The sequence below is a fragment of the Psittacula echo genome (genome assembly GCF_963264785.1).
Source record: "Psittacula echo genome assembly, chromosome: 28".
In the NCBI taxonomy this organism is placed as follows: Eukaryota; Metazoa; Chordata; class Aves; order Psittaciformes; family Psittacidae; genus Psittacula; species Psittacula echo.
This window is the reverse complement of record NC_137763.1, coordinates 2,372,384-2,400,314: the sequence shown is the minus strand read 5'-3', so window position 1 is coordinate 2,400,314 and position 27,931 is coordinate 2,372,384. Positions and strand designations below refer to the sequence as shown.

The 27,931-nt window shown below is 63.9% G+C and overlaps 3 protein-coding genes across 6 annotated transcripts; all 3 read right to left on the bottom strand.

Moving 5' to 3' along the window:
- Nucleotides 1–9,409: 9,409 nt before the first annotated feature.
- TUT1 (terminal uridylyl transferase 1, U6 snRNA-specific) lies at nucleotides 9,410–12,626 on the bottom strand. The gene is made up of 9 exons (XM_080635883.1): nucleotides 12,335–12,626; nucleotides 12,063–12,253; nucleotides 11,786–11,989; nucleotides 11,557–11,671; nucleotides 11,141–11,480; nucleotides 10,944–11,053; nucleotides 10,747–10,869; nucleotides 10,583–10,675; nucleotides 9,410–10,510 (listed from the first exon to the last, which is right to left on the bottom strand). Exons 1-9 carry the CDS (start codon nucleotides 12,528–12,530, stop codon nucleotides 9,426–9,428), a joined length of 2,457 nt encoding a protein of 818 aa, XP_080492009.1. The 5' UTR covers nucleotides 12,531–12,626; the 3' UTR covers nucleotides 9,410–9,425.
- Nucleotides 12,627–12,758: 132 nt separating this feature from the next.
- MTA2 (metastasis associated 1 family member 2) lies at nucleotides 12,759–18,923 on the bottom strand. 2 transcript variants are annotated; one of them, XM_080635884.1, is made up of 18 exons: nucleotides 18,713–18,923; nucleotides 17,914–17,981; nucleotides 17,724–17,817; nucleotides 17,061–17,178; nucleotides 16,916–16,979; nucleotides 16,686–16,827; nucleotides 16,492–16,594; nucleotides 16,309–16,408; nucleotides 16,027–16,215; nucleotides 15,869–15,943; nucleotides 15,722–15,780; nucleotides 15,518–15,615; nucleotides 15,025–15,164; nucleotides 14,714–14,942; nucleotides 14,169–14,258; nucleotides 13,834–13,985; nucleotides 13,286–13,434; nucleotides 12,759–13,173 (listed from the first exon to the last, which is right to left on the bottom strand). In XM_080635884.1, the coding sequence occupies exons 1-18, from the start codon at nucleotides 18,738–18,740 to the stop codon at nucleotides 13,005–13,007; spliced, it is 2,067 nt and encodes a 688-aa protein (XP_080492010.1). In that variant the 5' UTR covers nucleotides 18,741–18,923; the 3' UTR covers nucleotides 12,759–13,004. The 2 variants fall into 2 exon arrangements, with proteins under 2 accessions (XP_080492010.1, XP_080492011.1); XM_080635885.1 differs by having other exon boundaries at nucleotides 16,710–16,827; nucleotides 18,713–18,917.
- A 374-nt stretch (nucleotides 18,924–19,297) lies between these two features.
- On the bottom strand, nucleotides 19,298–26,304 carry EML3 (EMAP like 3). 3 transcript variants are annotated; one of them, XM_080635713.1, is made up of 23 exons: nucleotides 26,248–26,304; nucleotides 25,229–25,390; nucleotides 24,841–25,132; nucleotides 24,408–24,515; nucleotides 24,185–24,213; nucleotides 24,061–24,087; nucleotides 23,852–23,975; nucleotides 23,379–23,528; nucleotides 23,236–23,305; nucleotides 22,597–22,707; nucleotides 22,432–22,527; nucleotides 22,207–22,341; nucleotides 21,986–22,124; nucleotides 21,766–21,917; nucleotides 21,487–21,612; nucleotides 21,276–21,407; nucleotides 20,933–21,000; nucleotides 20,656–20,744; nucleotides 20,477–20,574; nucleotides 20,310–20,397; nucleotides 20,049–20,147; nucleotides 19,833–19,963; nucleotides 19,298–19,516 (listed from the first exon to the last, which is right to left on the bottom strand). In XM_080635713.1, exons 1-23 carry the CDS (start codon nucleotides 26,270–26,272, stop codon nucleotides 19,322–19,324), a joined length of 2,646 nt encoding a protein of 881 aa, XP_080491839.1. In that variant the 5' UTR covers nucleotides 26,273–26,304; the 3' UTR covers nucleotides 19,298–19,321. The 3 variants fall into 3 exon arrangements, with proteins under 3 accessions (XP_080491839.1, XP_080491840.1, XP_080491841.1); XM_080635714.1 differs by having other exon boundaries at nucleotides 24,841–25,129; XM_080635715.1 differs by lacking the exon at nucleotides 20,656–20,744 and having other exon boundaries at nucleotides 19,389–19,516.
- Between the last annotated feature and the right edge of the window lie 1,627 nt (nucleotides 26,305–27,931).

Here is a 27,931-nt window from a genome sequence, read left to right as displayed (position 1 = left end):
CTTGGTCAGGGTAAACATTCTGACCAGCAACCGAAAACATCGGCTTTATCAGTATTATTCCCAGGCTGAAAGTCAAAACCACAGCACTGCACCAGCTACTAAGAAGGAGAAAAACTGACTGCTGCTGCTGAACCCAGGACAGTATCCACCCCTTATTCCATACCATTCACGTCATGCACCTCAGTGCACAGGCCAATCCTTATAAAGCTGCTGAGTCCATCCGGTCCATGATGTTGGGCTCCTTCTCTTGTAACAGTCTTTCAGAGCAGGAGAGGCTGTGTGCAGTGTGCACACTTGTGAATAACCTGGGCAATAGTGTCTATTGCCAAGTCCACCCCTCGATCATGAGTCCATCTCTATGTTCCATCTCTGCCCTGATGGCCTAAAGTGTCATGGGCCCATCAGGCTCAAAATAATTCACCCTCCCCTTCAGCAGTTTCTGCAACTTGTCGTTGGGGACTCCGTACAGCTGCCTTCCATCTCCAATGCTTCCAAAGCACTGGAGGGGCCCAGTGGACCAGACACTTGCCCATACTGTCCCAGACACCGTGACACTCATGACTGTCCAGCCTTGGGGAAAACCTCTTGGTCCCCGTATATCGTCATCTAAACCCAGACAAGACCCAAACCTGACTGTGCTTAACTTTCGAGGTCAGACAAAATGGCCGTGGGTAAAACACACTCTGTGTGTGTGCCAACATGGTGATCCCCATCACAATCAGCAGGCAGGTCCCGAGGGTACCCAAAGGCCACTCAAAACCTTCAGAACTCTCAAATGATGCTGCTGTGCTTGCCGGCTCTCTCACCACCAGCTTCCCTTTTTCTGAGTCCAGATCTTCCTCCTCTGCCTTGCTGGGAAATGCTGCGTGGTCTCCTGCATCCTCCTGGGGATCGGGCTCGCGGGGCTCGGTGGGCGGCTGCTGGGGGATGCTCTCAGCCGCCACGGGGCTGAGCTCAGCCGTGGGGCTCGGCTCCGCTGCCGCCTCCTCCCGCTGCTCGGCAGCCGCTTCCTTCCCAGCCTCCGGCCCCGCTCCCGCCGCCGCTTGGTCCCCAGGGCCCCTCTCCCGGGCCCCTTCGGCTGCCGCCGGCTCCCGGGGCCGCTCCCCCTCAGCTCCCCGCAGCCTCATGAAGACGGACGCGAGGACGAGGGCCAGGACAGTGAAGAGCAGCGGGACGGCCAGGTACAAGTCCACGGCCACGTCCATCCCGCCCTGCTGCCGGAGCCCGCCCGCATTACAAGCCATTACCATAAAGTACAATGAAACAAGAACCCTAGCCCAAGGCCCACACTTGGTAAACACTAACACAGCAAATACGGGCTCTAAGTAAGCTACAGCATACTGAAACTGTGACATCAAGAGAAACAACTTTGAGAGCCCATAAATCAGCATTGTGCCTCAGTCAGTTTTGTCATTATCTCAACCCTTCGTGCCCCACGTTGGGCGCCAAAAAGAACTGTCGTGGTTTAAGCCCAGGCCATAAATCAGAACCACGCAGTCTACTTCCAACCCCCCACCTTTCTTCCCTCCGCTCCTGGAGGGACGGGGAGGAGAATCAAAACAATGCAACTCCCACGGGTTGAGATAAGAACAGTTTAATAACTAAGGTATAACACAAACCACTACTGCTACCACCAATAATAATAATGATAAAGGAAATAACAAGGAAGAGAATACAACCGCTCACTGACCGGTACCTTGCCCCCACCCCACAGCCATCCAGCCCTTCCGGGAACTCTCAGTTCTACATCCTGGGCATGACGTGCTGTGGTATGGAATACCTCTTTGGCTAGTTTGGGTCAGGTGTCCTGTCCCTGCCTCCTCCCAGCTTCCCCTGCTCCCTGGCAGAGCATGAGACTCACAAAGTCCTTGGTCAGGGTAAACATTCTGACCAACAACTGAAAACATCAGTGTTATCAGTACTGTCCCCAGGCCGAAAGTCAAAACCACAGCGCTGCACCAGCTACTAAGAAGGAGAAAAACTGACTGCTGCTGCTGAACCCAGGACAGGCACTCTCACAGTAAAGAAGTTCTTCCTGATGTTCACATGGAACCTCTGATGCTCCAGTTTACACCCATTACCCCTTGTCCTGTCACTGGACATCACTGAGAAAAGCCCAGCTCCATCATCCTGACACTCACCCTTTACATGTTTGTAACCATTGATGAGGTCACCCCTCAGTCTCCTCTTCTCCAAGCCAAAGAGCCCCAGCTCCCTCAGCCTCTCCTCATAAGGGAGATGCTCCACTCCCTTCGTCATCTTTGTGGCTCTGCGCTGGACTCTTTCAAGCCATTCCCTGTCCCTCTTGAACTGAGGGGCCCAGAACTGGACGCAAGATTCCCGATGCGGCCTCACCAAGGCAGAGGAGAGCGGGAGGAGAACCTCTCTTGACCTACTGACCACAGCCTTTCCAATGCAGCCTAGGGTGCCATTGGCCTTCTTGGCCACAAGGGCACATTGCTGGCTCATGGCCATCCCCCAGGTGCCTTTCCCCTTCACTACTGTCCAGCAGGTCAACCCCCAACCTGTACTGGTACCTGGGGTTGTTCCTCCCCACATGCAGGACTCTACCCTTGCCCTTGTTGAATGTCATCAAGTCTCTCCCCGCCCAACTCTCCAGCCTGTCCAGGTCCCGCTGGATGGCAGCACAGCCTTCTGCTGTGTCAGCCACTCCTCCCAGCTTAGTGTCAGCAGCGAACTTGCTGAGGGTACATTCAGTTCCCTCAGCCAGGGCGTGGATGAAAACATTCAACAGCACTGGTCCCAGCACCGACCCCTGGGGGACTCCACCAGTCCCAGACCTCCAGCTCCATTCTGCCCCATTGACCACAACTCTCTGCCTTCTTCCTTTCAACCACTCCTTGAGCCACCTCGCTCCCTGACCACCAAGCCCACACTTCCTTAGCTTAATTCTTCTGTTAACGAGCAAAGATTTAGAACAGGGTGACCTTCCTGCAAAATCGATTGCAGGATGGGCAGGCAAGGAGTGTCCCAAGCGAGCAGATGTTTGGGAGCCTCTGTCTTTGAACTAATGGTAAGCAGAAGGATGGTGTGAAATGTTATACTTTAGAAGGCCAGTGTGAAACAATTAACTCATGGTTAGTGGGGCCCTAAATTCCACAGACTTATAACATAGTTTTCTTTCTACAACTTAAGTTAAGCTAAAAAGTACTTTAACTCGGTATTTTGCAGGCACTAGCGTTTCTTGTATCAAGCCTCCTGTATCAGAAGCTGCTCTGAGCTCTCCTCGCAGCTTCTCTTCTCCAGGCTGAGCAGCCCCAGTGTTCTCAGCCTGGCTCCTATGGGAGCTGCTCCAGGCCCTCCTCTGGAGACCGTGGAGAGAGGTTGGGGATGGGACACGAGCTCTACCCCCAGAGCGGGTCCCGAGTTACCCCTCAGGACGAACGGCAGCAACCACAGCCCAGGGACGGCATCAGGAGCGCAGCCCTGCGCACACCAAGGGGTACCGGGAGGTTTCGCTCTGTCTTTGACCAGCACAAGGACCCCGCAGGGGTGCACCGAGCCCGGAGGCGCTGCAATACCGGGACGATGCGCGGAGCGGATGGAGCAAGCCCCGGGACCGACTCCCACGACCAAAAATCCGTTTAATATAAAGTCCTCTCATCGAGGACGTATCAGATATTAAACTGATAAGAACAGATACTACACTTGATCTTAGCCAAAAGGCCGAGAAGCGATACCCACCACCGCCACTCACCCCAGCGCCAAGCGGGCCCGCACACACTCACATCACGCTCACCCCGCTCCGCCCTCCGGCCCGCTCCCCGCTGCTCTCCCCGCACCGCCCCGCGCTCTTCTCCTCACGCCGCGGCCGCCGAACCCCGCTGAGCCCCGGGAACCCGCCCGCTGCAGAACCTCCCGGCAGCCCCTACGCGCCAGGTGATGTCTCATTAGCATAGACCCGCCCCCGAGCCCCGCTGGGAGCCCGCATTTGCATACAGCGCGGGACCAGCGGGTCCGCGCCCCTCGCGTCGCTAATTTGCATGGCCCCGCCCACACCGTGTCCCAGGCCCTGCAGGCCGATGAAGGCTGCGCCTGGGAGGCGGAGCAATGGGGGAGCTCCCACCTCAGACCCCAGAATTGCCCCTTTACACCCCAAAACGGCTCTGAGCCCTTTCCCAACACCGCTCCCCCCTCACTGGAGCTCCGCTGGCCCCAAGCCTGCACCCGAAATGGCTTCAGAATGCCCCAGTTTCATACGCGGTTTGACTCCACAACTCGTTGCAGTTGTACAGTAGGTATGCTTTATTCAGCGCTCAGGTGCATGGGGATCGCTCCTCCAAAGTACGCACCCCTCAGTGTCGTTTCCCTCTACATTTACCCTCTAAAGTTACACGCCTATACATATTCATGACCCATCCCCGCTTCGTATTAGAATGAGCTAAAAGGGCCTTTGCGCATGCGCAGTGCCCCCCCGTGGTCATGGGCCAGGGTCTCAGGATGAAGTAAACGAGTCTTCCTCTTCTTAAACTTTTCACCTTTGGCACAGTTGGACGCCCCAGTAGTCACACAATTAGCTGAAACCAACCATATCTGTAATTACAGAATCCCAAGGGTTGGAAGGGACCTCCAAAGCTCATCAAGAGCAGGGTGACCTCGAGTCCATCACACAGGAACTTGTCCAGCCGGGCCGTGAATATCTCCAGTGTCGGAGACTCCACAACCCCCCTGGCCACCCTGTTCCAGTGCTCTGTCACTGTCATGGTTTAAGCCCAGGCCGTAAATCAGAACCACGCCGTCTACTTCCAACCCCCCACCTTTCTTCCCTCCGCTCCTGGAGGGACAGGGAGGAGAATCAAAACAATGCAACTCCCATGGGTTGAGATAAGAACAGTTTAATAACTAAGGTGTAACACAAATCACTACTGCTACCACCAATAATAATAATGATAAAGGAAATAACAAGGAAGAGAATACAACCGCTCACTGACCGGTACCTTGCCCCCACCCAGCAGCGATCCATCCCTTATGGGCACTCTCTGTTCTACATCCTGGGCATGACGTGCTGTGGTATGGAATACCTCTGTGGCTAGGTTGGGTCAGGTGTCCTGTCCCTGCCTCCTCCCTGGCAGCGCATGAGGCTCACAAAGTCCTTGGTCAGGGTAAACATTCTGACCAGCAACCGAAAACATCGGCTTTATCAGTATTATTCCCAGGCTGAAAGTCAAAACCACAGCACTGCACCAGCTACTAAGAAGGAGAAAAACTGACTGCTGCTGCTGAACCCAGGACAGTATCCACCCCTTATTCCATACCATTCACGTCATGCACCTCAGTGCACAGGCCAATCCTTATAAAGCTGCTGAGTCCATCCGGTCCATGATGTTGGGCTCCTTCTCTTGTAACAGTCTTTCAGAGCAGGAGAGGCTGTGTGCAGTGTGCACACTTGTGAATAACCTGGGCAATAGTGTCTATTGCCAAGTCCACCCCTCGATCATGAGTCCATCTCTATGTTCCATCTCTGCCCTGATGGCCTAAAGTGTCATGGGCCCATCAGGCTCAAAATAATTCACCCTCCCCTTCAGCAGTTTCTGCAACTTGTCGTTGGGGACTCCGTACAGCTGCCTTCCATCTCCAATGCTTCCAAAGCACTGGAGGGGCCCAGTGGACCAGACACTTGCCCATACTGTCCCAGACACCGTGACACTCATGACTGTCCAGCCTTGGGGAAAACCTCTTGGTCCCCGTATATCGTCATCTAAACCCAGACAAGACCCAAACCTGACTGTGCTTAACTTTCGAGGTCAGACAAAATGGCCGTGGGTAAAACACACTCTGTGTGTGTGCCAACATGGTGATCCCCATCACAATCAGCAGGCAGGTCCCGAGGGTACCCAAAGGCCACTCAAAACCTTCAGAACTCTCAAATGATGCTGCTGTGCTTGCCGGCTCTCTCACCACCAGCTTCCCTTTTTCTGAGTCCAGATCTTCCTCCTCTGCCTTGCTGGGAAATGCTGCGTGGTCTCCTGCATCCTCCTGGGGATCGGGCTCGCGGGGCTCGGTGGGCGGCTGCTGGGGGATGCTCTCAGCCGCCACGGGGCTGAGCTCAGCCGTGGGGCTCGGCTCCGCTGCCGCCTCCTCCCGCTGCTCGGCAGCCGCTTCCTTCCCAGCCTCCGGCCCCGCTCCCGCCGCCGCTTGGTCCCCAGGGCCCCTCTCCCGGGCCCCTTCGGCTGCCGCCGGCTCCCGGGGCCGCTCCCCCTCAGCTCCCCGCAGCCTCACCAAGACGGAGGCGAGGACGAGGGCCAGGACGGTGAAGAGCAGCGGGACGGCCAGGTACAAGTCCACGGCCACGTCCATCCCGCCCTGCTGCCGGAGCCCGCCCGCATTACAAGCCATTACCATAAAGTACAATGAAACAAGAACCCTAGCCCAAGGCCCACACTTGGTAAACACTAACACAGCAAATACGGGCTCTAAGTAAGCTACAGCATACTGAAACTGTGACATCAAGAGAAACAACTTTGAGAGCCCATAAATCAGCATTGTGCCTCAGTCAGTTTTGTCATTATCTCAACCCTTCGTGCCCCACGTTGGGCGCCAAAAAGAACTGTCGTGGTTTAAGCCCAGGCCATAAATCAGAACCACGCAGTCTACTTCCAACCCCCCACCTTTCTTCCCTCCGCTCCTGGAGGGACGGGGAGGAGAATCAAAACAATGCAACTCCCACGGGTTGAGATAAGAACAGTTTAATAACTAAGGTATAACACAAACCACTACTGCTACCACCAATAATAATAATGATAAAGGAAATAACAAGGAAGAGAATACAACCGCTCACTGACCGGTACCTTGCCCCCACCCCACAGCCATCCAGCCCTTCCGGGAACTCTCAGTTCTACATCCTGGGCATGACGTGCTGTGGTATGGAATACCTCTTTGGCTAGTTTGGGTCAGGTGTCCTGTCCCTGCCTCCTCCCAGCTTCCCCTGCTCCCTGGCAGAGCATGAGACTCACAAAGTCCTTGGTCAGGGTAAACATTCTGACCAACAACTGAAAACATCAGTGTTATCAGTACTGTCCCCAGGCCGAAAGTCAAAACCACAGCGCTGCACCAGCTACTAAGAAGGAGAAAAACTGACTGCTGCTGCTGAACCCAGGACAGGCACTCTCACAGTAAAGAAGTTCTTCCTGATGTTCACATGGAACCTCTGATGCTCCAGTTTACACCCATTACCCCTTGTCCTGTCACTGGACATCACTGAGAAAAGCCCAGCTCCATCATCCTGACACTCACCCTTTACATGTTTGTAACCATTGATGAGGTCACCCCTCAGTCTCCTCTTCTCCAAGCCAAAGAGCCCCAGCTCCCTCAGCCTCTCCTCATAAGGGAGATGCTCCACTCCCTTCGTCATCTTTGTGGCTCTGCGCTGGACTCTTTCAAGCCATTCCCTGTCCCTCTTGAACTGAGGGGCCCAGAACTGGACGCAAGATTCCCGATGCGGCCTCACCAAGGCAGAGGAGAGCGGGAGGAGAACCTCTCTTGACCTACTGACCACAGCCTTTCCAATGCAGCCTAGGGTGCCATTGGCCTTCTTGGCCACAAGGGCACATTGCTGGCTCATGGCCATCCCCCAGGTGCCTTTCCCCTTCACTACTGTCCAGCAGGTCAACCCCCAACCTGTACTGGTACCTGGGGTTGTTCCTCCCCACATGCAGGACTCTACCCTTGCCCTTGTTGAATGTCATCAAGTCTCTCCCCGCCCAACTCTCCAGCCTGTCCAGGTCCCGCTGGATGGCAGCACAGCCTTCTGCTGTGTCAGCCACTCCTCCCAGCTTAGTGTCAGCAGCGAACTTGCTGAGGGTACATTCAGTTCCCTCAGCCAGGGCGTGGATGAAAACATTCAACAGCACTGGTCCCAGCACCGACCCCTGGGGGACTCCACCAGTCCCAGACCTCCAGCTCCATTCTGCCCCATTGACCACAACTCTCTGCCTTCTTCCTTTCAACCAGTTCTTGAGCCACCTCGCTCCCTGACCATCAAGCCCACACTTCCTTAGCTTAATTCTTCTGTTAACGAGCAAAGATTTAGAACAGGGTGACCTTCCTGCAAAATCGATTGCAGGATGGGCAGGCAAGGAGTGTCCCAAGAGAGCAGATGTTTGGGAGCCTCTGTCTTTGAACTAATGGTAAGCAGAAGGATGGTGTGAAATGTTATACTTCAGAAGGCCAGTGTGAAACAATTAACTCATGGTTAGTGGGGCCCTAAATTCCACAGACTTATAACATAGTTTTCTTTCTACAGCTGAAGTTAAGCTAAAAAGTACTTTAACTCGGTATTTTGCAGGCACTAGCGTTTCTTATATCAAGCCTCCTGTATCAGGATTAGTCCTTGGGGAGAAACCGGTCCTGCAGGATGGGGGTGGGGACGCAAGGGTGCAAGTATCCACTGATCCCAGAGGAGGGTGGGAAGTTGGAGTTAATGAGGTGATTGAGGCTAATGAGGAGGTGAGAGGGCTCCACTGAAGCCACCACAGCGGCTCCAGCTGCCCTGAGAGATGACCGACACGCTGGGCAGGAGGAAGAGCACGATGGAGCTCAGCACACCCGTGCCTATGGAGGAGGGATTCTGGGCTGGCGGCTTCCCCCACCGGCACTGAACGAGCAAGGCACGACCCCAGCGCTGAGCGATGCCACAGCCCGAGCACGAGAGGCGATGGAGCAGTGACGAGGCCCCACAAACACTCGCTCTGTCTTTGACCAGCACAAGGATCCCCGCAGGGGTGCACCGAGCCCGGAGGCGCTGCAATACCGGGACGATGCGCGGAGCGGATGGAGCAAGCCCCGGGACCGACTCCCACGACCAAAAATCCGTTTAATATAAAGTCCTCTCATCGAGGACGTATCAGATATTAAACTGATAAGAACAGATACTACACTTGATCTTAGCCAAAAGGCCGAGAAGCGATACCCACCACCTCTCCCGCCACCACCGGCAACCGCGGCCGCTCTCCCCGACATCACGGTCACCCCGCTCCGCTCTGCCTCCGGTTTCCTGCTCCGTTTCCCCGCTTCGCTCCCCTCGCTGTTCCGCACCGCTCGTCCCGGTTCCGTGGGCACCGGTTCCCCGCGAGCTCCAGGAACCCTCGCCAAGCAGAGCCTCCCAGCATCCCCTTCGCGCCAGGTGATGGTAATCACCATAGCCCCGCCCACATGGTTGAAAGTTACATTTGCATGCCCCGCCCCGCGGCAGCTCCGGGTCCTGCAGCCCGCCCTTCGGCAGCCCGCCCTTCGGCAGCCCGCCCTTCGGCAGCCCGCCCTTCGGCAGCCCGCCCTTCGGCAGCCCGCCCCGTTCCCCCGATTTATCCATTCCTTTTCTCTCCCTAAAAAAACCGCACCCGGGACTCCCCCCTCGCACCTCTACGGGACACGGCTGCAAAACAAAGCTTTTACTGCAAAAAACCACATCAAGATGTAGAAAACTCCCCTTTGTCCCCTCCGTCCTGGGGGCCCCGACCCCCCGGCAGCCCCTGGCTCAGGCGCCGCCGCACCGCGGCGGGGAGAAAGCTCTGCAGAAAGTGGAAAAAGTCCCGGAACAGAGGCCCGGGGGGGGCTGGGGATGGGAGCAGGCGCAGCAGCACCCACCGCGTGCCCCCTACCCGGGCGCCGGCCTCAAAGCAAAGCAGCGGCTCTGCCGGGCGCCCGTTGCCCTCCTGCTGCACGATGGCATCTGACACCTTCTGCTCCAGCTCCAGCTCATCGCCGTCCAGCCCCTCAGAGCCATCGCTGTGCTGCAGCTGGCGGCGGACGCGGCGTCGGCCCGTCCACACACGGTGCCACACAGTGCAGCTCCAATTTGCTGTCTCCTCGGGGCTGTTCATCCGCGGTCGCTTCTCCCCGGGGAGCTCGGTGCCGTTGGGTGTCTCGGGAGCACAACGCTTGCAGCCCACTGCCAGCGGCTCCTGCTCTGTGTCCTGTCCCACTGGCGGCTCCCCAGCCAGTGCTGAGTCCCTTGAGAGCCCCAACCCTGCCCTGGGAGGTCCCAGTGGCTTCCCCGGGGTGCAGCTGCACTTGAGAACATCCCTGAGCACGAAGCCGATGGCAGCACAGACCTCCCAGAACCATGGGCAGCGACCACGGGGCTCCCGGCCGAGCTGCTCGGGGCCTCCAGTGGAGCCCAAGGGAATGTTGATGAGGAAAGCGCCGGCGTTCCCTGCTCCTGGCTCCACTGCTCCTGGCTGGAAGAGCCGCGTGAGCCCCCAGGCCCGGCCCTTGCTGGATTTCTGCCGGTACTGCAGGCTGCGGCAGTACTTGGCGGCATCGCGGCAGCAGCGCCCGAAGCGCGACGCTGTTTTCTCGTTGACGTTGGCTGCTACGTTGTGGCTCAGCTCAAAGGGGTCCTGCAGGTTGAAGGGTCCCAGCTTCAGCCCCTCGCTGGCCTCAGGGAGGGCAGGGGGTGGCAGCGGCAGCGCTCGGCCTTCCCGCAGCGAGATCACTTGTCCTGGGAAGTCAAAGTCGCCAAAGGTGTGGAAGAACTCAGCGAGCAGCGAGCCTGTGGGAGGGAGCAGTGAGGGCAATGCCAGGCTCTGGGGGTCCCCCCAGCTCCTCCCAGCCCAGCACTCACAGGAACTCTCAGTGTTGGTGCTGGGCTCCAGCAACGCCACATCCCGGGGGAAGCTGCAGTCCCATCCACACACAACAGTGCGATCCTCATCTCCTGGAGCAGAGCAACCATGAGAGTGCAGCCACAAGCAAAGGGTGACAGAGGGACAGACACAGGGCCCCTACCTGCCAAGTCCCGCAGCCGTGCGACGGTTGGCAGCACAGGAGGGCTGCGGGTCTGCAGGAAGAACAGCACCAGCAGCGTCAGGGCATAGTTGTTGAGGAGGGGGCCTCCCCCAGCAGGGTTTCCTGAGGGAAAATGGTGTCAGAGCCACTCCGTGCCCATCGATGGACCCTGCCATGAGCTTCCTGCCCGCGCTCACCGGCCAGGCCCTGCTGCTTGGCCCACAGCCGCACTGCGTACACCAGCGGCCGCACACGCTCGTCCGCCTCAGCGCAGAGCTGCAGGAACCTAGTGTTGAGCAGCGCCAGCCTGTGGGGACACACAAGTGTCACGGGACAAGGACACAGCACCAGGAGGGTGGCACCGACCCCTTCCCCCAGCCCTGCACCCCCAGACCTGTTGTCGATGGAAATGTCCCCCGCCAGTCCTGACTGCTTGTGGCAGAACTTGACAACGGGGCGGCGGGCGGTGGGGACGGTGCGGACGCGGCGGACGCCCGGCACACAGCGCCGCAGAACCGTTGCCACCAGCTCCAGCACCTCTGGCACCGGCGTTGCCGCCAAGTCAATGTCACTCAGGATGGACTCCTCGGCGCCAGAGCCAGATCCAGCCTTGGAAGCAGCTTGTGATGATGCCTGGAGGGACTTGGTGGGCTCCAGGTCCAGGAGCAGGTCCAGGTCGCAGCCACGGGTATCAAAGCCATTGACGGAGGAGCCAAAGGGCACAATGGTGCAGCCTGGGTGGGGGCGTGAAGGATGGGACTGTGTCCTGTGCTCGCACGTGGGCACACGGGGCACGAGGAGGAGACTCACCAGGGAAGAACTCAGTGAAAACCTCTTGGAAAAGCGTGACCAGGAGGTGCCGCACGCGCCGCTCGTCCTCGCTCAGCTCCAGCAGCCCCACCAGCTGCGACATCTGAGAGTCCACCTGCAGGAACCGGTGTCACCGATGGTTCTGGGGCACATCCCTCCCCATCCCTGGAAACCCCATAACCCCCGGGACCCCCAAAACCTGCAGGAGACTCCCCCGTTCCCTACTCACATTGGGCGCCTGCCAAAGCGCCTGCTCCAGCCGCCCTGGGCTGAGGGGATCCCGGTGGCTGCCGCGCCCCACAGGGCCATAGGCAAAGACCTTCTGCTCCCGGGGACGGACACGGAGCCGGTGCCCGGCCAGGCTGTGCTGGGGCTCCTCTAGCGCCCGCTCCCGGCTGGCAGCATCCTGCAGCTCCACGATGGCATAGGCACCCTGCAGCGGGGGGGAACATGCCATCAGCCCCGTCCCTCTGCTTCCCAGCCCAGGCCCTGCAGCTCGTCCCCACCTTCTCCTTGTCCATCACGACGGCCGCCACCTCCCCGAAGGCCCCGAAGTACTCGCTGAGCTCCTCGCCCGATGTGCCGCGGGCAAAGCCGCTGACGAAGAGGCTGCGCTGCTCTTGTGCCCGGCGCTCGGCCCGCAGGCTCCGCAGCCGCCGGTGCTTCTTGCCCCGCAGATGCTCCGTTAGGCTCGGCCCTGCGCAGGTTGGGGGGGAGCAGCGCGCTCAGCCGGAGCCAGGGAGCCCGCATCCCCAGCACCGGAGCCTCCGGTACTCACGGTTGGCAGCGGACACTTGGCACAGGCGGCAGCGGAACCCGCCCCGCGGTAGCGCCTCCACGTCGGGGTCTGCCAACGGGTCGGAACCCAGCTCCGGGATCGGGTCGGTGGCCGGACCGGTGCCTGAGTCCATGGAGGGGCAGGAACCGGAGGAAGTGGGGTCAGGGTCAGCGGCGGGCCCGGAGCCCGCGTCCATGGCAGGGCCCGCACCGGGACCCGGCGTCCTCCCGCTCTCGTCCCCCTCAGGGCAACTTCCGCCGGAAGCGGTCCGTCCCGCCTCACTCCCCTCTGCGAGTGCGCGCTCCAAGTGCTCCGTTCCCGCTCCCGGGTCCCCCGGAAACACAACCCTCAGCAGCCGTTCCGGGCGGGGATCTCCCCCCGCGTCCCCTGCCCGCCCCCCGGTGCCGGTTGTCGGATCCCGGTGAAGAAAAATCGCCTTTTCTTTTATTTCCTGTCGCTACAGAACCGGGACAGCCCGAGATACAAAACCGGGGGCGTTGCTCCACGTACAAAAGGGGCCTGCGGGGGTCGGGGGGGCAGCGGGGGGGGCTCCGGACCGGCTCCAGGCCCGGCCCCGGGCCCGCGGCCCCCGCGGGTTCTATGGAAATAAAAAAAATACAAAAGGGGCCCGGCCCGGCGGCGGGGGGAGGGGCGGGGGGGGAGGGGGGGGTCAGTCCTCGAGGACGATGGGCTCTGAGGTGCTGGCAGGGTGGGGGGGTGCGGAGGGTGCCAGAGCCCCCCCGGGCCGCAGGGGCAGCCCCGGTTTCACCTTGAGGGGCAGGTTGGGGCGTCGGGCGGCGCGGCGGAGCTCCAGGTGCGTCAATGCCTTCCGCAGCGCCCTGCAGGGATGCGGGGGGGGGATGTCAGTGATGGAGGGCACCCCACAGCCTCCCCCGAACCCTCCTGTCTGCCCCACAGCCCCCTCCCCTACCCCCGTTTCCCCCCCCCAACCTGGTGTCCTTGGTGGCCACGAAGACGACGGGGTTGGGGGCGTCCGCGGGGTTCAGCTTCTGGCGCTTGCTGGCGGGAGGGGCCCCGGTGCGCAGCCCCGCAGCCAGGGGGCGCCCGTTGGCCGAGAAGGGGAGTCCCGAGGCACCAACCTGAGTTAAGCAGGGTGAGGTCCCGCCCCTCCACCAATCACACATCGCCTTTCCTTACCCTGCCCCGCCCATTGGCTGCGGGAGCTGTCAGTCAACCCAAAAGCCACGCCCCCAGACCACACAACCTGCTCGTCAATGGACCCTTATGCCCGCCCCCAGGGTCTTTCCCCACCAATCAGGGTGAGCCCCGTTCCCACCGGCCCCGCCCCTGTCATTCACCCCAAGCTCCTCCCCCCGTCAATCACAGCGCCCCCAGACCCCGTCAATCACCACAGGCCTCCCCCCACCCTTTCCCACCCCCTTCCCAAGCCCCCCTGCTCCCCCAGCACCGCCCCCAGCCCCGTAGAGGCCGGGTATGGCCCTCACTGTCCCCTTGCAGGCCCCCCTCAGGCTCCGTACCCGTACCCGGGGGGGGCGGTGGCCCTCGCCACCCCCCTCGTAGCCCCTCTTGCCCACCAGCCCTGCCAGCCCCCGGCTCTGGCTCAGCTGGTTCCGGTTGATGGGGGTCTTGGTGCCCCGCGGCGTCTTCGGCTTCAAGGGGGCTTGTGCAGCTGTTGAGGGCAGGGAACAGGGGGTCAGGGGCTGCTCCATAGCTCCCCAGAGGACCCCACAGCCAACCCTTGGCTCCCAGGAGGAGCCCCACAACCCAGCCCCCATAGCCACCAACCACCCCCCACCCTGGGGTCGGGCGCTGTGGCCCCACACACACACCCTGGCGACCCCCAACTCCTCACCCAGCTCCTTGACAATGGCAGCGAGGGGAAGCCGGGCCAGTGGGTGGATCTTGAGGGGCGTCTTGGCGGCCTTGGGCAAGCGGATGGAGCCTGTAGAAGATAGGGAGGTAAAGGGGGGGATCTGGCAGTGTGAGGATCACGGAATCATGGAATGGTTTGGGTTTGGAAGGGAACTTAAAGCTCATCCAGTTCTAACCCCCTGCCACTGGAGAGACTGAGATGAGCTCTTAGGCAGAAGCTCTTCCCTGTGAGGGTGCTGAGGCGCTGGCACAGGGTGCCCAGAGAAGCTGTGGCTGCCCCATCCCTGGCAGTGCTCAAGGCCAGGTTGGACACAAGGGCTTGGAGCAAGCTGCTCCAGTGGAAGTTGTCCCTGCCCGTGGCAGGGGTTGGAACTGGATGAGCTCCAAGTTCCTTTCCAAATGGGGATTCTGCGTTCTCCACATCCCTCTCATGTTGAGAGCTGGACGCAGCTCCTCCAGGATGTCCTTATCTGTGTCCCGTGTCTCCCCACTCCCCTCAAGGCCCCATTTCTCCCCATCACCTACACTCAGCCTTGATGGCGTTGGCGTTGATGGGTGCATAGGGGCGGCGCGCGGCACGGCGCGGCTGCAGCACGTCGCGGCACAGGCGGCGGGCCAGGCGCGTCAGCCGCGTGGTCTGCAGCAGGAAGGTCTGGCGGTTCTTGGCCAGCAGCTTGGCCCGGCTGGCGCTGGTGGTGTACGGAGAGAGGCTCTGCGCCTCGGGGCGCGAGAGGTGACCCCGAGAGTGCGGCTCCTGCCGGGAGACAGCAGGGGCTCAGTGCTCTGCACACCCCACGCTCCATCCCCCTCCACACCAGCCCCACAGCGGGGCTCACCGAGGCGCTACGGGCTGCCCCCTCCAGCTGCGTGGGGGTCTTCAGCCCCCCATACTTCTTCCAGTAGATCCAGCACGAGGCGCAGAGGCGGCACTGCATGTTGGGGGGGCCCCAGGCGTACCACTGGGCAGACTGCGTAGCTGGGGGGGAACACGACACGGTGGGTGTGGGAAACCCCCCAAGGGAGGGACACAGAGAAGCTGCAGCTCTGCTGCCCTCAAACCCCCCCTTTCCTGCTCCAACAGCTACCCTGCTGCTCCCATAAAACTCACATCCTGCCCTACTATCCCCTATATAGCCCTGCTCCTTCCCAGCTGCCTCCTGAACCCCCACATGCCTCTGACCCACAGCCCTTATAGCTGCCTGGCTACCCCCCTAATCCTTATATACCCCCATTCTTGCCCCACTGTCACCCGTGCTTCCCTCCCACCCCTATAGCACACCTCAGATCAAATATACCCCCTCTTTCCATATACCCCCCCATCCCACTGACTGTGGCAGCTCTCGCAGGTCAGCCCCTTCTGGAAGCCGGCCCCATTCATGCCAGGTTTGGAGCCCACCGAGATGATCTGGTTGGGGTTTGGCTTTGTGCTGCAGAGAACAGAAGGAACAGTGAGCTCAAAGGGATCAGGGGGTCCCCATGTCTCCTCCCAGTGGGGGTCTAGGCCCTCCCAGCAGCACTCCCTCCCCAACTCACTAGGTGGGGATGTAGACTTGCTTCAGCTTGCTGTCTGCCTCTGCTGCCTTCAGCCTCTTCTGCAAGCAGAGAGAGAGATAAGATGGCAAAACCACAGTGCAGGGGCGCTCATGGCAGCCCCCCCAGAACACAGCAGCCCCCCATTACCTGTTGGATGTAGCGGTCAGTGGTCTTCCACATGTAGTAGAACTGCACGATGCTGGCCAAGGACTTCCAGGGCAGCTGCGGGGAGAGGAGGGAGTGATCGCTCACTGTGGGGAGGTGTCCTTCACCCCTCTTCCCCCACACCCTGTGCCCCCACTCACAAAATCCTGCCGGATATCATTGAAGTCCTTCCCATATTTCTCCAGCGCCTCCTCAAAAAGCATGGCCTCAGAGGCCGACCACTCCTCCATCTCATCCCGGCACAGCACCGGCCCCCCCTGCGGCACCAGCGTCGACATGGCTTTGGCCAGGTCATAACCATTGCGCTGCAGCGTGTCCATGGCGTGGAACTGGGATGGGGACACAGAACAGAAATGAGGGGGGATACAGAGGAGCCGTGCCCTGCCTTGGAACCGGGGTCCTCTTGGCCCCCCAGCCCTCACCAGCGTGATGTCCCGGGAGGCGGCGGCAGCGCTCATGTGCAGGCTGGGCTGCCGGATGGAGCTGCTGCAGTCCAGGGCACGGGCGAAGGTCCCGACGGCTCTGGGGGGTGACACAAGGGGTTGGGGGGGGTCAGTGGGCCCCCCCCCGGGACTTCCCCCCCAGCTCCCCCAGGCTCAGCTCACCGTGCCACCACCAGGAACTGGTCGATCTGCCGGTCTGTCAGGGGGTTGTCGGGGTCCCACACCTTCATCTCCATCTTCTGCTGGTTTCTGTTGTCTGATTCGCCTGGGGAGGAGTTGAGGGGGGGATCAGGCTGAATCCCCACACACCCCCCCCGCGCTGCAGAGACACCCTCTGTGTGCCACAGAGCCCCCACCATGCACAGCAGAGTCCCCCCAACCTTCAGCCAGCCGGTCTGGGATTTCGGCCTGGTACTTGCAGCCAACTCGGATCTCGCCCTGGTCGGCCAGGAGGGTTTTCTGGACAGGGTCAAACACCAGCGAGTAGAAGAAGCAGTCCTGAGGTGGGAGGAGAACATATGGGGGGGCTCAGCTGGGTGAGGGGGGGTGCCCAAATCAGCCCCTTTGGAAGGGGTGTGGGGCTCACCTCCTTCTCCAGGTACTGGCCCAAGATGTCAGTCTCGTTGAGGAGCGTCACGCTGCACTTCCCCCTGTGGGGCACGGAGTTGGGGTGTCACAGCAAGGTGCCTACCCCCCCGAATTGTCATTCCCCCACCACCACCACCACGCACCGTATGTGGGTGGCCGGCAGCGACTCGAACTGCCGGGAGAGGAAGAGCTCCCGGTGCTTCAGCTGGTGCCGCTGCTGCTCTGTCATGGTGGGCTGCTTGGACTCCTCCTCAAACTCGCCTGGGTGCAGGCAGGGGGGTCAGAGGGGGCTCCCCCCACACACCATCAAGCAGGGAGGCTCATTGTTCTCCCAGGACCCCCCCTGGGTTTTGGCAGCAGCCCAGGCCCGGGGGGGAGCAGGGACAAGGGGGGGGGGGGGGGCAGGCAGCCCAGCCCTGCTTCCAAGCATGGCAATACTGGAGGGGGTGTGGCAGCCCCCTGGGGGCACCTCCAGGCCCCCCCCATGGCCAGAACCTCCCCACTTTGCTGGCTGGGGGGTGGGGAGGCCAGGCTGCGCCTCACCCCTTCCCCACAACCCCCCTGCTCTGCCCCCCGGACTCCCCATCTCACACCCCCACTCCACCAGGGTGCATTTGTGACCCCCCAAATTCCCCCCATCCAGCTGGCAGATTGGGACAGCCCAGCTCCCCCCGCTTTGGGGGCAGCGGGGGGAAATCATGACACCCACATCGTGCAATTGGGACCTGCACCCCCCAGCCCCCCTCCAGCCCTGGGGAAGGGGAATAGGGGGCACAGGGCCCCCCCTTTGTACCCTCCACACTCACGTGCATTGCTGTCGGCCAAGCTGTTGAGGCTGCTGGAGATGTCCCGCCGGCGGAAGAGGCAGACGACCTTGGCCTCCACGTTACCATTGGCAGTCTGGGGGGGGGGCACAAAGGTGAGGAGGCGGCAGGGGAACACCCCCACATCCACTGGGGATTGTGACCCCCCCAACCCCGGGAGCTGGCTTCTCACTTTGTTGAGCTCCTCAATGCGGCGGACGAGGTAGGGGTTGCTGGAAGAGTTCTCAAAATAGACATAATCTGGAGAGGAAAAAGGGGGGGCAATGAGGGGAGCCCCCCGCAGCCCCCCCATTGCTCTAAGAAAAAGACCCCCTTTTATCCTCTCAAACAATGGAGAGGGGAGCTTCTCACAGACACAACTTCCTCCTCACGGGCATGGGGGGCTCCTTTGTACCCTATGGGGCTCATCCCCACAGGGAGTCCCTGCTCCTCGGAGACACAGCCCCTGCCTTCCCTTGCACACACTGGGACCCCCTTTGCTCCCTCACCAAAACACTGCCAGCACCACCCCCCCCCCGGCACCCATTGCAAACCAGGGGTCCCCCAAAAACACAGACACCCCCCCCACATACACACACACACATCGCCCCCGAAGCCGGGGTTCCCTCCCCTGGGCTCCCGGTCTCCCAGCGTGGGTCCCTCTTGTCACAGACACGGCAGTGCCCCCCCCCTTCCTCAAAGACACGGCGGGGGTCGAGTGTTGCCGGGCCTCAGGGCACCCGCTCCCCTCACAGCGCCCTCCCTTCCCGTCGCAGGCCCCCCTCGTCCCTCACGGACCCCCCCAATCCCCTCATAGGACCCCCCCTTTCCCCTTGTGGGACCCCACTTCCCTCCCGGTCCTCGCGTCTCCCCCCCCCCCCCCATCCCGGCCCTCACAGACCCCCCTAATCCCCTCACGGGACCCCTCCAGAAGCGGGACCCCCTCTCCCTTCCCGGCGCCGGCCCCGCTCTCCCTGCCGGGCCCCGCTCACCGCCGACGCGGTACATGTTGGCCGCCATGGCCGCTCGTTCGGCCGCGCTACCCCCGGGCCTGGCCCCGGCCGCGCTTCATCGCCTCCCGCTCCCGCCGCCTCCGCACCGGCACGACCCGCTCGGGCGCCTCCGGAGCGGTTCGGGCGGCTTCGGAACAGGCTCGGTGCGGCCTCGGGCGCTTCCGGAACGGCCTCGGAGCCTTTCGGAAAAGGCTCGGAAAGGGTTCGGGCACCTCCGGAGAAGCCTCGGGATGCCTCGGCGCGGACTCGTGCGCCTCCGGAAGAGCTTCGGGACGCCTCGGCCTGGCCTCGGGCTCCTCCGGAAGGGGCTCGGCAAGTTCCGCCAGAGCCGCGGCGCTTCCGGAAAGGGGTCGAGCGGGAGAGGTGCGAACAACTTCGGGCCGGCTCGGCGATCTCCGGCGCTTCCGGGAAGCGGGCGGCCGTTTCCGCGGCGGCAGGAAGCGAGCGGAGCCCCTGACCCCAGGCTTTATTGTGGCCTCTCACAGTGCAGCGTGAAAACGGGGGGGGAGACACCGAGCCCCCCCCACCTTGGTCCCCAGAAGGGTGAGGAAGGGAAGGAGGAAGCAGCCGAGGAAGCAGAGGGGCGGCTCAGCGCGAGTCGGGGTCCCCGCTGGGCTCAGGGGTGCAGGGTGAGCGGCTGCAGGGAGGCGTTGGCCCCCCCAGCACTCGCCACTGGAAGACGCTGGTGTCCTTGCCCCCGAGCGAGATGAGGTGCTCATCGTCGTGGGTGAAGCGCACGTTGGTGACGTGGCTGCCGTGGCCCCCGTACACGTGGCTCGGCGCCTGTGGGTGCCACAGGCGTGAGCGGGCACTTGGGTGGGCACATGCGTGTTCACACGCCTCCAGCCCAGGCCCCGTGTGTGAGCCCGTACCTGCACACAGCGGCCTCTGTGCCCCACGCCAAGGGCTCATCGCATACGTGTTCCACGCGTCCACGTCCCCCCCTTGCACACGTGTTGGACTCAGTCGCCCTCCCCTCGCACGTGTGCATCCCTTGCAAGCACTCACCCTCCTGCATCCTCTCCCCTGCACACCCCACCCAGGGGTCCAGATCCCCCCCAGCCCACCCCCCCCGGGGCTCTGGACGCCCCCATCCCACCTTGGGGCAGGCGCAGGGGTACTGGAAGAGATGAACTTTGCAGAAGTCATCGGCCACGGCCACCAAGCGCTCGTGGTGGGACCGGCACAAGGAGTTGATGTCGGTGCCGTCCGAGCCATCGGGCCATACCCCTGCCGGAGACATGGGAGTCCCCAGGGGTCACGGGGACCTACAGGACCCCCCCCAACACCACTCCCCTGTCCCCCCCACGCTCACCAAAGACATGGAAGCCCAGCACGCACGTGTAGGACGCCCATTCCCGGTCCCGGCTCTCGAAGCGGTTGCGAAGCAGTTTGCAGCCCCCAGCGATGTCCCCTGGGGTGGGATGGGGGGGACGGGCAGTGAGGCCCACCCCAAGGCACTGGGGGTGCACAGCAGTCCCCCCATCCCCGGGGGTGTCAGGGAATGAGGGGCGCATCCCAACACCCCCCCATGCTGGGGATCCCAGCAGGGTAAGGGGGTGCCCCCCCAGCTCACAGTAGAGGATCTCGTAGTCCCCCGAGTTGGACATGATGAAGTGACCATCCTTGGACCAGTCCAGGTGGGTGATGAAGCTGGAGTGGCCCTGGGGGGGTGGGAGGTGTTTTTGGGGGTGCTGGGGGCACGGGGGGCACCCCAGATTTCACCCCCGACCCAACTCTCACCGTGCAGCGCCCAAAGCGGGTGTACTTGCGGCCGCCCTCGGTGACGCTGTAGATGTAGATGAAGTTGTCGTGGGAGCCGATGGCCAGGAAGGAGCCGTCTGTGGGGACAGGGAAGGGGTTGGGGACAGGATGGGGACACACATGGGGCCCCCCCCACGCTATGGGGCCGGGGGCCTCACCTGGGGAGAAGCGCACCACTGAGAGCTGCTCGTTCCCATCCGAGCCCCCCGCCAGCGGCTGCTGCGTTGTCATGTCCAGCACCAGCCATCTGTGGGGACAGCAGGGACACGTGGGGGGGGGACACACGGGGGACAGGGCAAGCTGGGGGCACCGGTCCCCCCACGTCCCCATGCCCCAAGCACTGTGTCTCCCCGTGCCGTATCTCTGCCCGCAGCGTGGGACACCACCATGCCCCTCTCCATCCCCCGCTGTCCCCCCATGTCCCCCATCACTCACCGCCCTGTCAGCAGCCCCACGGCCACCAACTGCCCCCCCGGGTGGAAATCGGCGCAGAGCCCTGTGTCCTGCAGGGAATGGGGTGTCAGGCCATGGGGGCAGTACCCCCCTGCACCCCCACACCAAGACTCCCTGTACCCCCTTTTGCCTCCTGGTCCCTAAGCCCACCCCTCCCCAACCCCCTCCATACCAACCTCCTGCCCCCGCCAACCCCCTTGTATCAGCCTCCTGCCTTCTGCCCCCTCCCAACCCTCCTGTTCCCCCACATAACCCCACAGCAACTCCCTGCCTCCTGGTCCCCCCAGCCCCCCTGTACCCCCATATGATGCTCCTGCCCCCCCACCTCCAGTGCCAGGCTCCAGGCCAGCGCGTGCTCCTGCCCGTCCCACAGGCAGAGCTGCCGGTCGTGGCCGCAGGTGAGGAAGAGGCAGCAGCTGGGGTGGGTGGCCAAGCCCCACACCTTGTCTGTGTGCCCCTGGAGGGGGGAAACAAGGTGGGGGGGGCGTCACCATCACCCCATGGTGAAGAGAAACCCCCCCAGTCCCCAACCCCACCTGCACAATGGGGGTGAAGCCGGAGTCCAGCGTCCCCCGCAGCAGCGCGTTGCGGGTCGTCCCCACCAGCAGCTCGTCCCCAGGTCCCTCCGCAATGGTCCTCACTGCCCCAAAGCGCTCGGGGAGCTGGGAGGCGGGGGGGGGAAAGTCAGGGGGGGACACCCCAAACCCCCCCCCCATATCATGGTCACCCCTCCCGGGGGGAGCCAGGGCCGGCTGTGGGGTCCTGAGTGGGTTTGGGGGGGGCTGGGGCAGGTTTTTTGAGGGGGTGTCCCCCACCTCGGCCTCCTGCAGCAGGGCAAGCGCAGGGCTCCAGCAAACCACGCGCCGGTCCTTGCCGCCGCCGCTCAGCACCGTCCCGTCCCGCCGGCGGCACAGGGTGAAGATGCTGCCCTCGTGAGCCCGCGTCTGCTGCCCGATCTGGTAGGTCTCTGCAGGGCCAGGGTCAGCCCCACGGCTGCCCCACGGCCATTGTCCCCTTCCAATCCCAGTCCCGCACCTTTGACGCCCTTCCCTGGTGTGCAGCCATCGCCGGTGACGCGGGTCCAGGTCAGGATGTTGCCCTCGGAGTCGCCCGTCAGCACATCCCCATCAGCGTTGAAGATGAAGCATTGGATGAACTTGGGCTTCTTGTATTTCTAAGGGGAGGGAGAAGATCCCAGCATCAGGATGAACCCAGTGCCCCCAGCCCCTCATAGCCCCCAGGGGCACCTCGCTCACCCCAAAGATGCCCTGCTTCTTGGTGAGGGTGGCCCCGCTCCAGGTCCAGAAGTAGATGTGGGACTTGCCGCTGGTGATGATGCTGCTGCTGTCCTGGGGGTTGAACTCCACCGCCAGCACCGACTCGTTCGTGCTCTGCAAGGACAAGGCGGGGATGAGCTCTCAGCCTGGGACCCCCCCCGGATGTTGGGGTCCCCCCACACGGGGACATCTGGGTCTCCTCACCTTCACCTCCACCAGCTTGGTGCCGCGGGCGCAGTCCCACACCGACATCATGTGCTCGTTGGAGTCGTCCACCACGCAAAGGAAGGCGCCATGGTCCTGGGGGGGGGACAGGGGTGAGGGGGGCGGCCGCAGGGTCGGGGGGGGCAGAGGTCCAGGGGCACTCACGGCACTGGAGAAGGCGAGGGAGCCGACGCCGCGCTCGAAGCTGCCCAGGCCGATCTGCTGCAGCGTGAGCAGCGTGGCCGAGTCCCAGATGTGCACCACCGGCTGCAGCAGCTGCGGGGACAGCGCGGGGCGCGGGACAGGGGGTCCCGGGGGTCCCATCCCATTGGGGACACACACACACATCCCCATCCCAGCCTGGCCTTGACCCCTTCCCATCCTATACCCACTCCATCCCCATCTCTCTTTAAATCCCATCCCCATTCTGATCCCATCCCTGCCTCCATCCCATCCCCATTCGCATCTTATCCCCATTTACATCCCTTTCCTATTCCTATCCCCAATTCCATCCCTACCACACCCCATCCCCATCTCTATCACCATCCCATCCCCATTCCCAGCTCCATCACCATCCCGTCCCGTCCCCATCCCTATGCCCATCTCCATCCCCTTCCCATTCCCAATTCCATCCCCACCTCACCCCATCCCCATTTCCATCCCTGTCCCATCCCCATCCCTATGCCCATCTCCATCCCCTTCCCATTCCCAACTCCATCCCCACCTCACCCCATCCCCATCTCCATCCCATCCCCATTCCCAGCTCCATCCCCATCCCATCCCAATCCCATCCCCACCCCATACCTTGCCATCCTTATCAACACCGGCCGCCTGCCCCGTGGCAACGCGGAGCCGGTCAGGATGCACGGCCAGGCTGGGCAGGGGGGGCAAGCAGGGGGTAAGGGGGGGGGATGGAGACGGCCCCCCCCCCCCCGCCCGGGGCTCACCAGCGCACGCAGTCGCTGTGGCGCAGGTAATGGCGCTGCCGGCGCAGCGGCACGTGCAGGAGGACGACCACGCAGGCCATGAAGTAGACGAGCTCGCCCGAGGCCAGCACGTGCAGGTTGGAGCGGCTGTCCCGGCCCCGGTACCCGTAGCTGGGACCCGTTAAGGGGTGCAACGGGGGTGGAGGGTGAGGGGGGACCCCCAGGTGGGGATGGGGACCCTCGGAGGCTGATGGGGAGGAAGTCAGGGATAGGAACCCGCGGAGAGGGACGGGCATGGGGACGCCCAGACGGGGAACGTGGAAATGACTGGAATTGGGGACCCCCACATGGGAACGCGCAGAGATGGATGGGGACTCCCAGAGAAGGACAAACGCACCCAGATGGGGATAGGGATGGGGACCCCTGGGTTGTGGGGACGCACACACATGGATGGCGCCACGCAGGGCCAGCCCCTGCTCCCCGGTGCAGGATACACCCAGTCGAGCTGGAGGCGCTCGGGGGGCAGCTCCGTCCGCAGCCCCCCATAGGGGCCCAGCCCCGAGGGCACGTACATGGTGATGGGGCGGCCCCGGAGGAACATCTTCACCGACACCCCCTCTGTGGGCAGGGACACCGGGGGTCACCCCACAGCCCCCAGCCCCACAGGGGGGTGGAGGCACGGGCAGACACCCCCAAGCCTCACCCAGGTTGTAGTTCCCACGGCGTGTCCCTGGGGAGGGAAATGGTGTCAGACCCCAACCATGAGACCCCCCCTGGGCACCGCACACCCCCCCCCCGCACCCCAAAACCGGCCCCCCAGCACCCACCTGCGCTCTGGGTGGGCTCCTTCGGACGGCTGCCAGGGAGAGGTGGCGTCAACAGGGGAGTGGGGGGGGTGAAGGGGTGCGGAGGGGGTGCAGGGGGGGATGCAGGGAGCCTGCGGGGGTGCAGAGGGGACGGGAGGGTGCAGGCAGGGTTGGGGTGCAGAGGGGATGTGGGGGGGGCTGGGGGGGTGCACGCTGGGTTTGGGGGTGCAAGGGGGACCCCCACCTCTCGGGGCTCCCCGCCTGCAGCAGGAGGTTGGCGGACGAAGCCGCTTTCCTGCTCAGGCGCTGCCGGGGGCTGGCGCTGCCGGAGGAGGAGCTGTGCCTGCGCAGGCTGGGGGCAATGGAGGGACACGGGGGGCAGAAGGGGACACGGGGGGACACAAGGGGGGGGGGGACAGGGGGACACCGTCAGTGAAGGCCTCACACCCCCTCCACTTCTCCTTTACCCCCCAAATCCCACCCTAACCCCAACAGCAGCCTCCCCATGGACCCAGCCCCTCTGCCCGCAGCCCCCTGCTTCCCCAGTGGATGCAGCCCCCCCATCCCTCACCCCACAGCTCCCCACCAGGGGACCCCCGCACCCAAACCCCCCCTCCTCACTCCCGGACACCCCCCCCCCCCCAGCTCCCCGAGCCATAGGGGCCCCCCATCCTCACAGCTCTTTGTGGGCGCCCCGTGGGGCCAGGCTGGGCGCTGCTGTGGGTGAATCAGGAGCAGGGGGCTCCGGCGAGGCTGGGGCGGGTGCTGGGGGGCACGGGGGTGACCCCGGGGGGGGCGGCTCCTGGGGGACCCCCTGCTCCGCACTGGCTCCGGGCTGCTCCTCCAGCGTCGGCGCCGTCTCCTCCGTCTGCGTCCCCACGCTGATGGTTTGGGGGGGCCCAGAGGGGGTCAGGGGGAGCCCATCGGGGTCCAGCTGCAGGCAGGGCTCAGGGATGGCCCCATTGGCTGCTGTGGGGACGGAAGGGTCAGACCCGGCGGCACAGACCCGGGTGCGGGGCAGACCCAACGCGGGCTCCGCTGTGGGGGGGGGGGGGGGGTCCTCACCGCGGGGCAGGAGCCGCAGCAGCCCGGGCAGGTGCTGCTCGTAGAGGCCGAGGCGCCGGAGCGCGTCCGCCAGCGCCGCCCGCACCAGCGCCAGCTCCTCCTCGAGCCGCCGCAGCCGCGGCTCCAGCGGGGCCGAGGGGCAGGGGGGGGCCGCGGGGCTGCCTGGGGACATGGGAGAGGGGGGGAGCGGCGTGAGGCCCCCCGGGACCCCCCAATGGCACCCCCCTGTAAACCCCCCCAGCACCCCAATGTCACCCCCATGTGCCCCCCCGTGACCCCCAGTATCATCCCCCGGGGACCCCCCTGTGCCACCTGTGTGACCCCCCAACAGCACCCCCGTGTGACCCCCTGTGACCCCCAATGTCACCCCCCCCAGCACCCCCGTGTGACCCCCTGTGACCCCCAATGTCACCCCCCCCAGCACCCCCGTGTGACCCCCCCAGCACCCCAATGTCACCCCCCAGGACCCCCGTGTGACCCCCCCAGCACCCCAATGTCACCCCCCTGTGCCCCCCCATGATCCCCAGTATCATCCCCCGGGGACCCCCCTGTGTGACCCCCCAACATCACCCCCGTGTGACCCCCTGTGACCCCCAATGTCACCCCCCCCAACACCCCCGTGTGACCCCCCCAGCACCCCAATGTCACCCCCCTGTGCCCCCCCCGTGACCCCCAGTATCACCCCTCGGGATCCCCTGTGCCCCCCATGTAACCCCCCAGCAGCACCCCCCCGTGCCCCCCAATGTCCCCCCATGCTCCCCCGTGTGACCCCCCCAGCACCCACGTCCCTGCTGCACCCCGCAGCTCCCCGCACCCCACAGACCCGGGCACCGGAGCCCCCCCCCAGCTCCTCCTCTGGCCCCATCTCCCTCCCCCCGCCCCAGCCCCGTCTCTGGGGGGCAATGGGGTGCGCGGGGCCGCCCCGTGTCCGTGCTCGAGGGGGGGTGACGCGGGGGTCTCAGCGCAGCCGCTCCCCCCCCAAGCCCCCTCCCCGTTAACCCCTGCGGGGCCGGGCTCACCGCAGGGGCCGCGCTCGGGCTCCATGGCGGGGCCTGGCCGCGGCTCCGGCTCCTTCACCGCCCCAGGAAGCGCCGCGGCCCAGACGAGTCATTTCCCCTCCGCCGCCCTGCCCCGACCCCGCGCCCGCTGCCGCCTCCATGGGGCTGGACCAGGCCTCGGGGGGCACCCACTGACCCCCCCCCCCATGGGAGCCCCATTGTGGGGTGCCCCGCACCCCCACCCCACATCCCCCCACCCCGGGGCTCCCACCCCCAAGACGCTGCCGTGCACCCCCCTCTGCTGGGGTACCCCAAGGTGTGGGGTGAGGAGCACAGCCCGGACCCACCATCGATGGGGCAGGGTTGGGAGGGGTCTGCGCCCCAATCAATCACCTGAAGGAGGGGCTGAGGGCCCCCAACAAGCCCCTGCCCCACTTTGGGGGGGGGGGGGCTCAGGCCTGGATGTCTGGGTTGGCCAAGGGGGGTGTGTGGGGCACCCCATAACCGTGGGGTGCGTGGGGCAGCCCCCACCTGCCCCGTTGAGGGAGGAATTGGGGCGTCACGGCCCGACCCCCAGAACCCACAACAGGGGTGGCAGCGGCCCCGACTCATCCCAAAGGCGAAACGAGGGCTGCACCCGGGGGGGGTCCGGGGGCTGCACCCCCGCCCCGGGCTGCGATGGGCGCCCGGGTACCAGAGCATCGGCAGCACCCAACAGCGGGACCCCCAAACCCAGGGCAGGGATACAGGGAACCAGGGGGAGCCAGCCCAGGGCCCCACATCAGGCTCAATGCGCATCCATGGGGCTGGAACCGGGGTGTCTGTGGGGGTGCTGCGTATGGGGGTGCCCCGCTCTGCCCGCCCCCGGGGATGTGGGGTGCGAGCCGGGGCCGCATCCTGCGCAGGCATAGCAGGAGCAGCCTCCGCTCCGCTGCGTGCGCTGGGTCCTGCCTTGGCCGGGGACAGGGGGAGCAGGTATGGGGGGTCCCATGGGGGACAATGGAGTCCATGGGGTGGCCCAGGGATGGCCCGGACACTTGGGGTGACCCTGGGGGGGGGGCCCTCTCCTGTACCCCAATTGCTGGGGGCGTCCCCCCACATCCCGCCCATGGTGGGTCCTTTGGGGGGAAACAAGGGGTGATGGGGGGGGGGACAGGGGGTCCCCACACACCCCCCCCCCCAGCACAATGGAGCCGGCGCTGGGCCCCTACCCCCCCGTACCCCTAAACCATCCCCTTGGCCACCATGGGGCAGCCCCACTGGGAGCTGCACCCCCCTGAACCCCCCTCCCGAGCCCTGGGGCCCCCCCGGCCGCCTGGACCCCTTCTCCCAGGCCGTTGCCCCAGAGGTGTCCCCCCCCCCCCGCCCTACCTGCCCCTGCCCTATAGCGGCCCCCCCCATGTAGAGCCAACCCCCACCTGCCCCTACCAGGACGTGCAGCCCCCTCCCTGCACCCTTCCAGGACCCAGGTGAGGAGGGGGGGGTTTGGGCTCCTGAGCCCTTGATGGGGGGGGGGGGGGCCTCGTGTGACCCTGACCCCCCCCATTCACAGCCCCACAGGGACTTGGGGGTCCCGAGGGCTTTGCTGCACTCCTGGGACCCCCATACTGGGGGTTATGGGGCACGATGGCACCAGGTGAGTCCTGACATGGGGGGGGGGCCGGGGGGCACACAATGGGGTCCCCCCTGCCTGCCCCCCCCCCAG

What these genes read in the sequence shown, in the direction of transcription:
- TUT1 (XM_080635883.1), bottom strand. Translation starts at nt 12,530, where the DNA reads ATGGACGCGGGCTCCGGGCCCGCCGCTGACCCTGACCCCACTTCCTCC. An exon ending in TCGTGATGGACAAGGAGAAG is followed by an intron (nt 11,990 to 12,062) that starts GTGGGGACGAGC and finishes CCCCCGCTGCAG; the next exon opens with GGTGCCTATGCCATCGTGGA. An exon ending in ACGGCTGCGGGACTTGGCAG is followed by an intron (nt 10,676 to 10,746) that starts GTAGGGGCCCTG and finishes GCTCTGCTCCAG; the next exon opens with GAGATGAGGATCGCACTGTT.
- MTA2 (XM_080635884.1), bottom strand. Translation starts at nt 18,740, where the DNA reads ATGGCGGCCAACATGTACCGCGTCGGCG. An exon ending in CTGCCGGCCACCCACATACG is followed by an intron (nt 16,980 to 17,060) that starts GTGCGTGGTGGT and finishes CGTGCCCCACAG; the next exon opens with GGGGAAGTGCAGCGTGACGC. An exon ending in GACCTGCGAGAGCTGCCACA is followed by an intron (nt 15,165 to 15,517) that starts GTCAGTGGGATG and finishes GTTCCCCCCCAG; the next exon opens with CTACGCAGTCTGCCCAGTGG.
- EML3 (XM_080635713.1), bottom strand. Translation starts at nt 26,272, where the DNA reads ATGGAGCCCGAGCGCGGCCCCTGCG. An exon ending in GCTGCGGCTCCTGCCCCGCG is followed by an intron (nt 25,133 to 25,228) that starts GTGAGGACCCCC and finishes CCGTCCCCACAG; the next exon opens with CAGCCAATGGGGCCATCCCT. An exon ending in CCCTGCTGCAGGAGGCCGAG is followed by an intron (nt 21,613 to 21,765) that starts GTGGGGGACACC and finishes CCCGCCTCCCAG; the next exon opens with CTCCCCGAGCGCTTTGGGGC.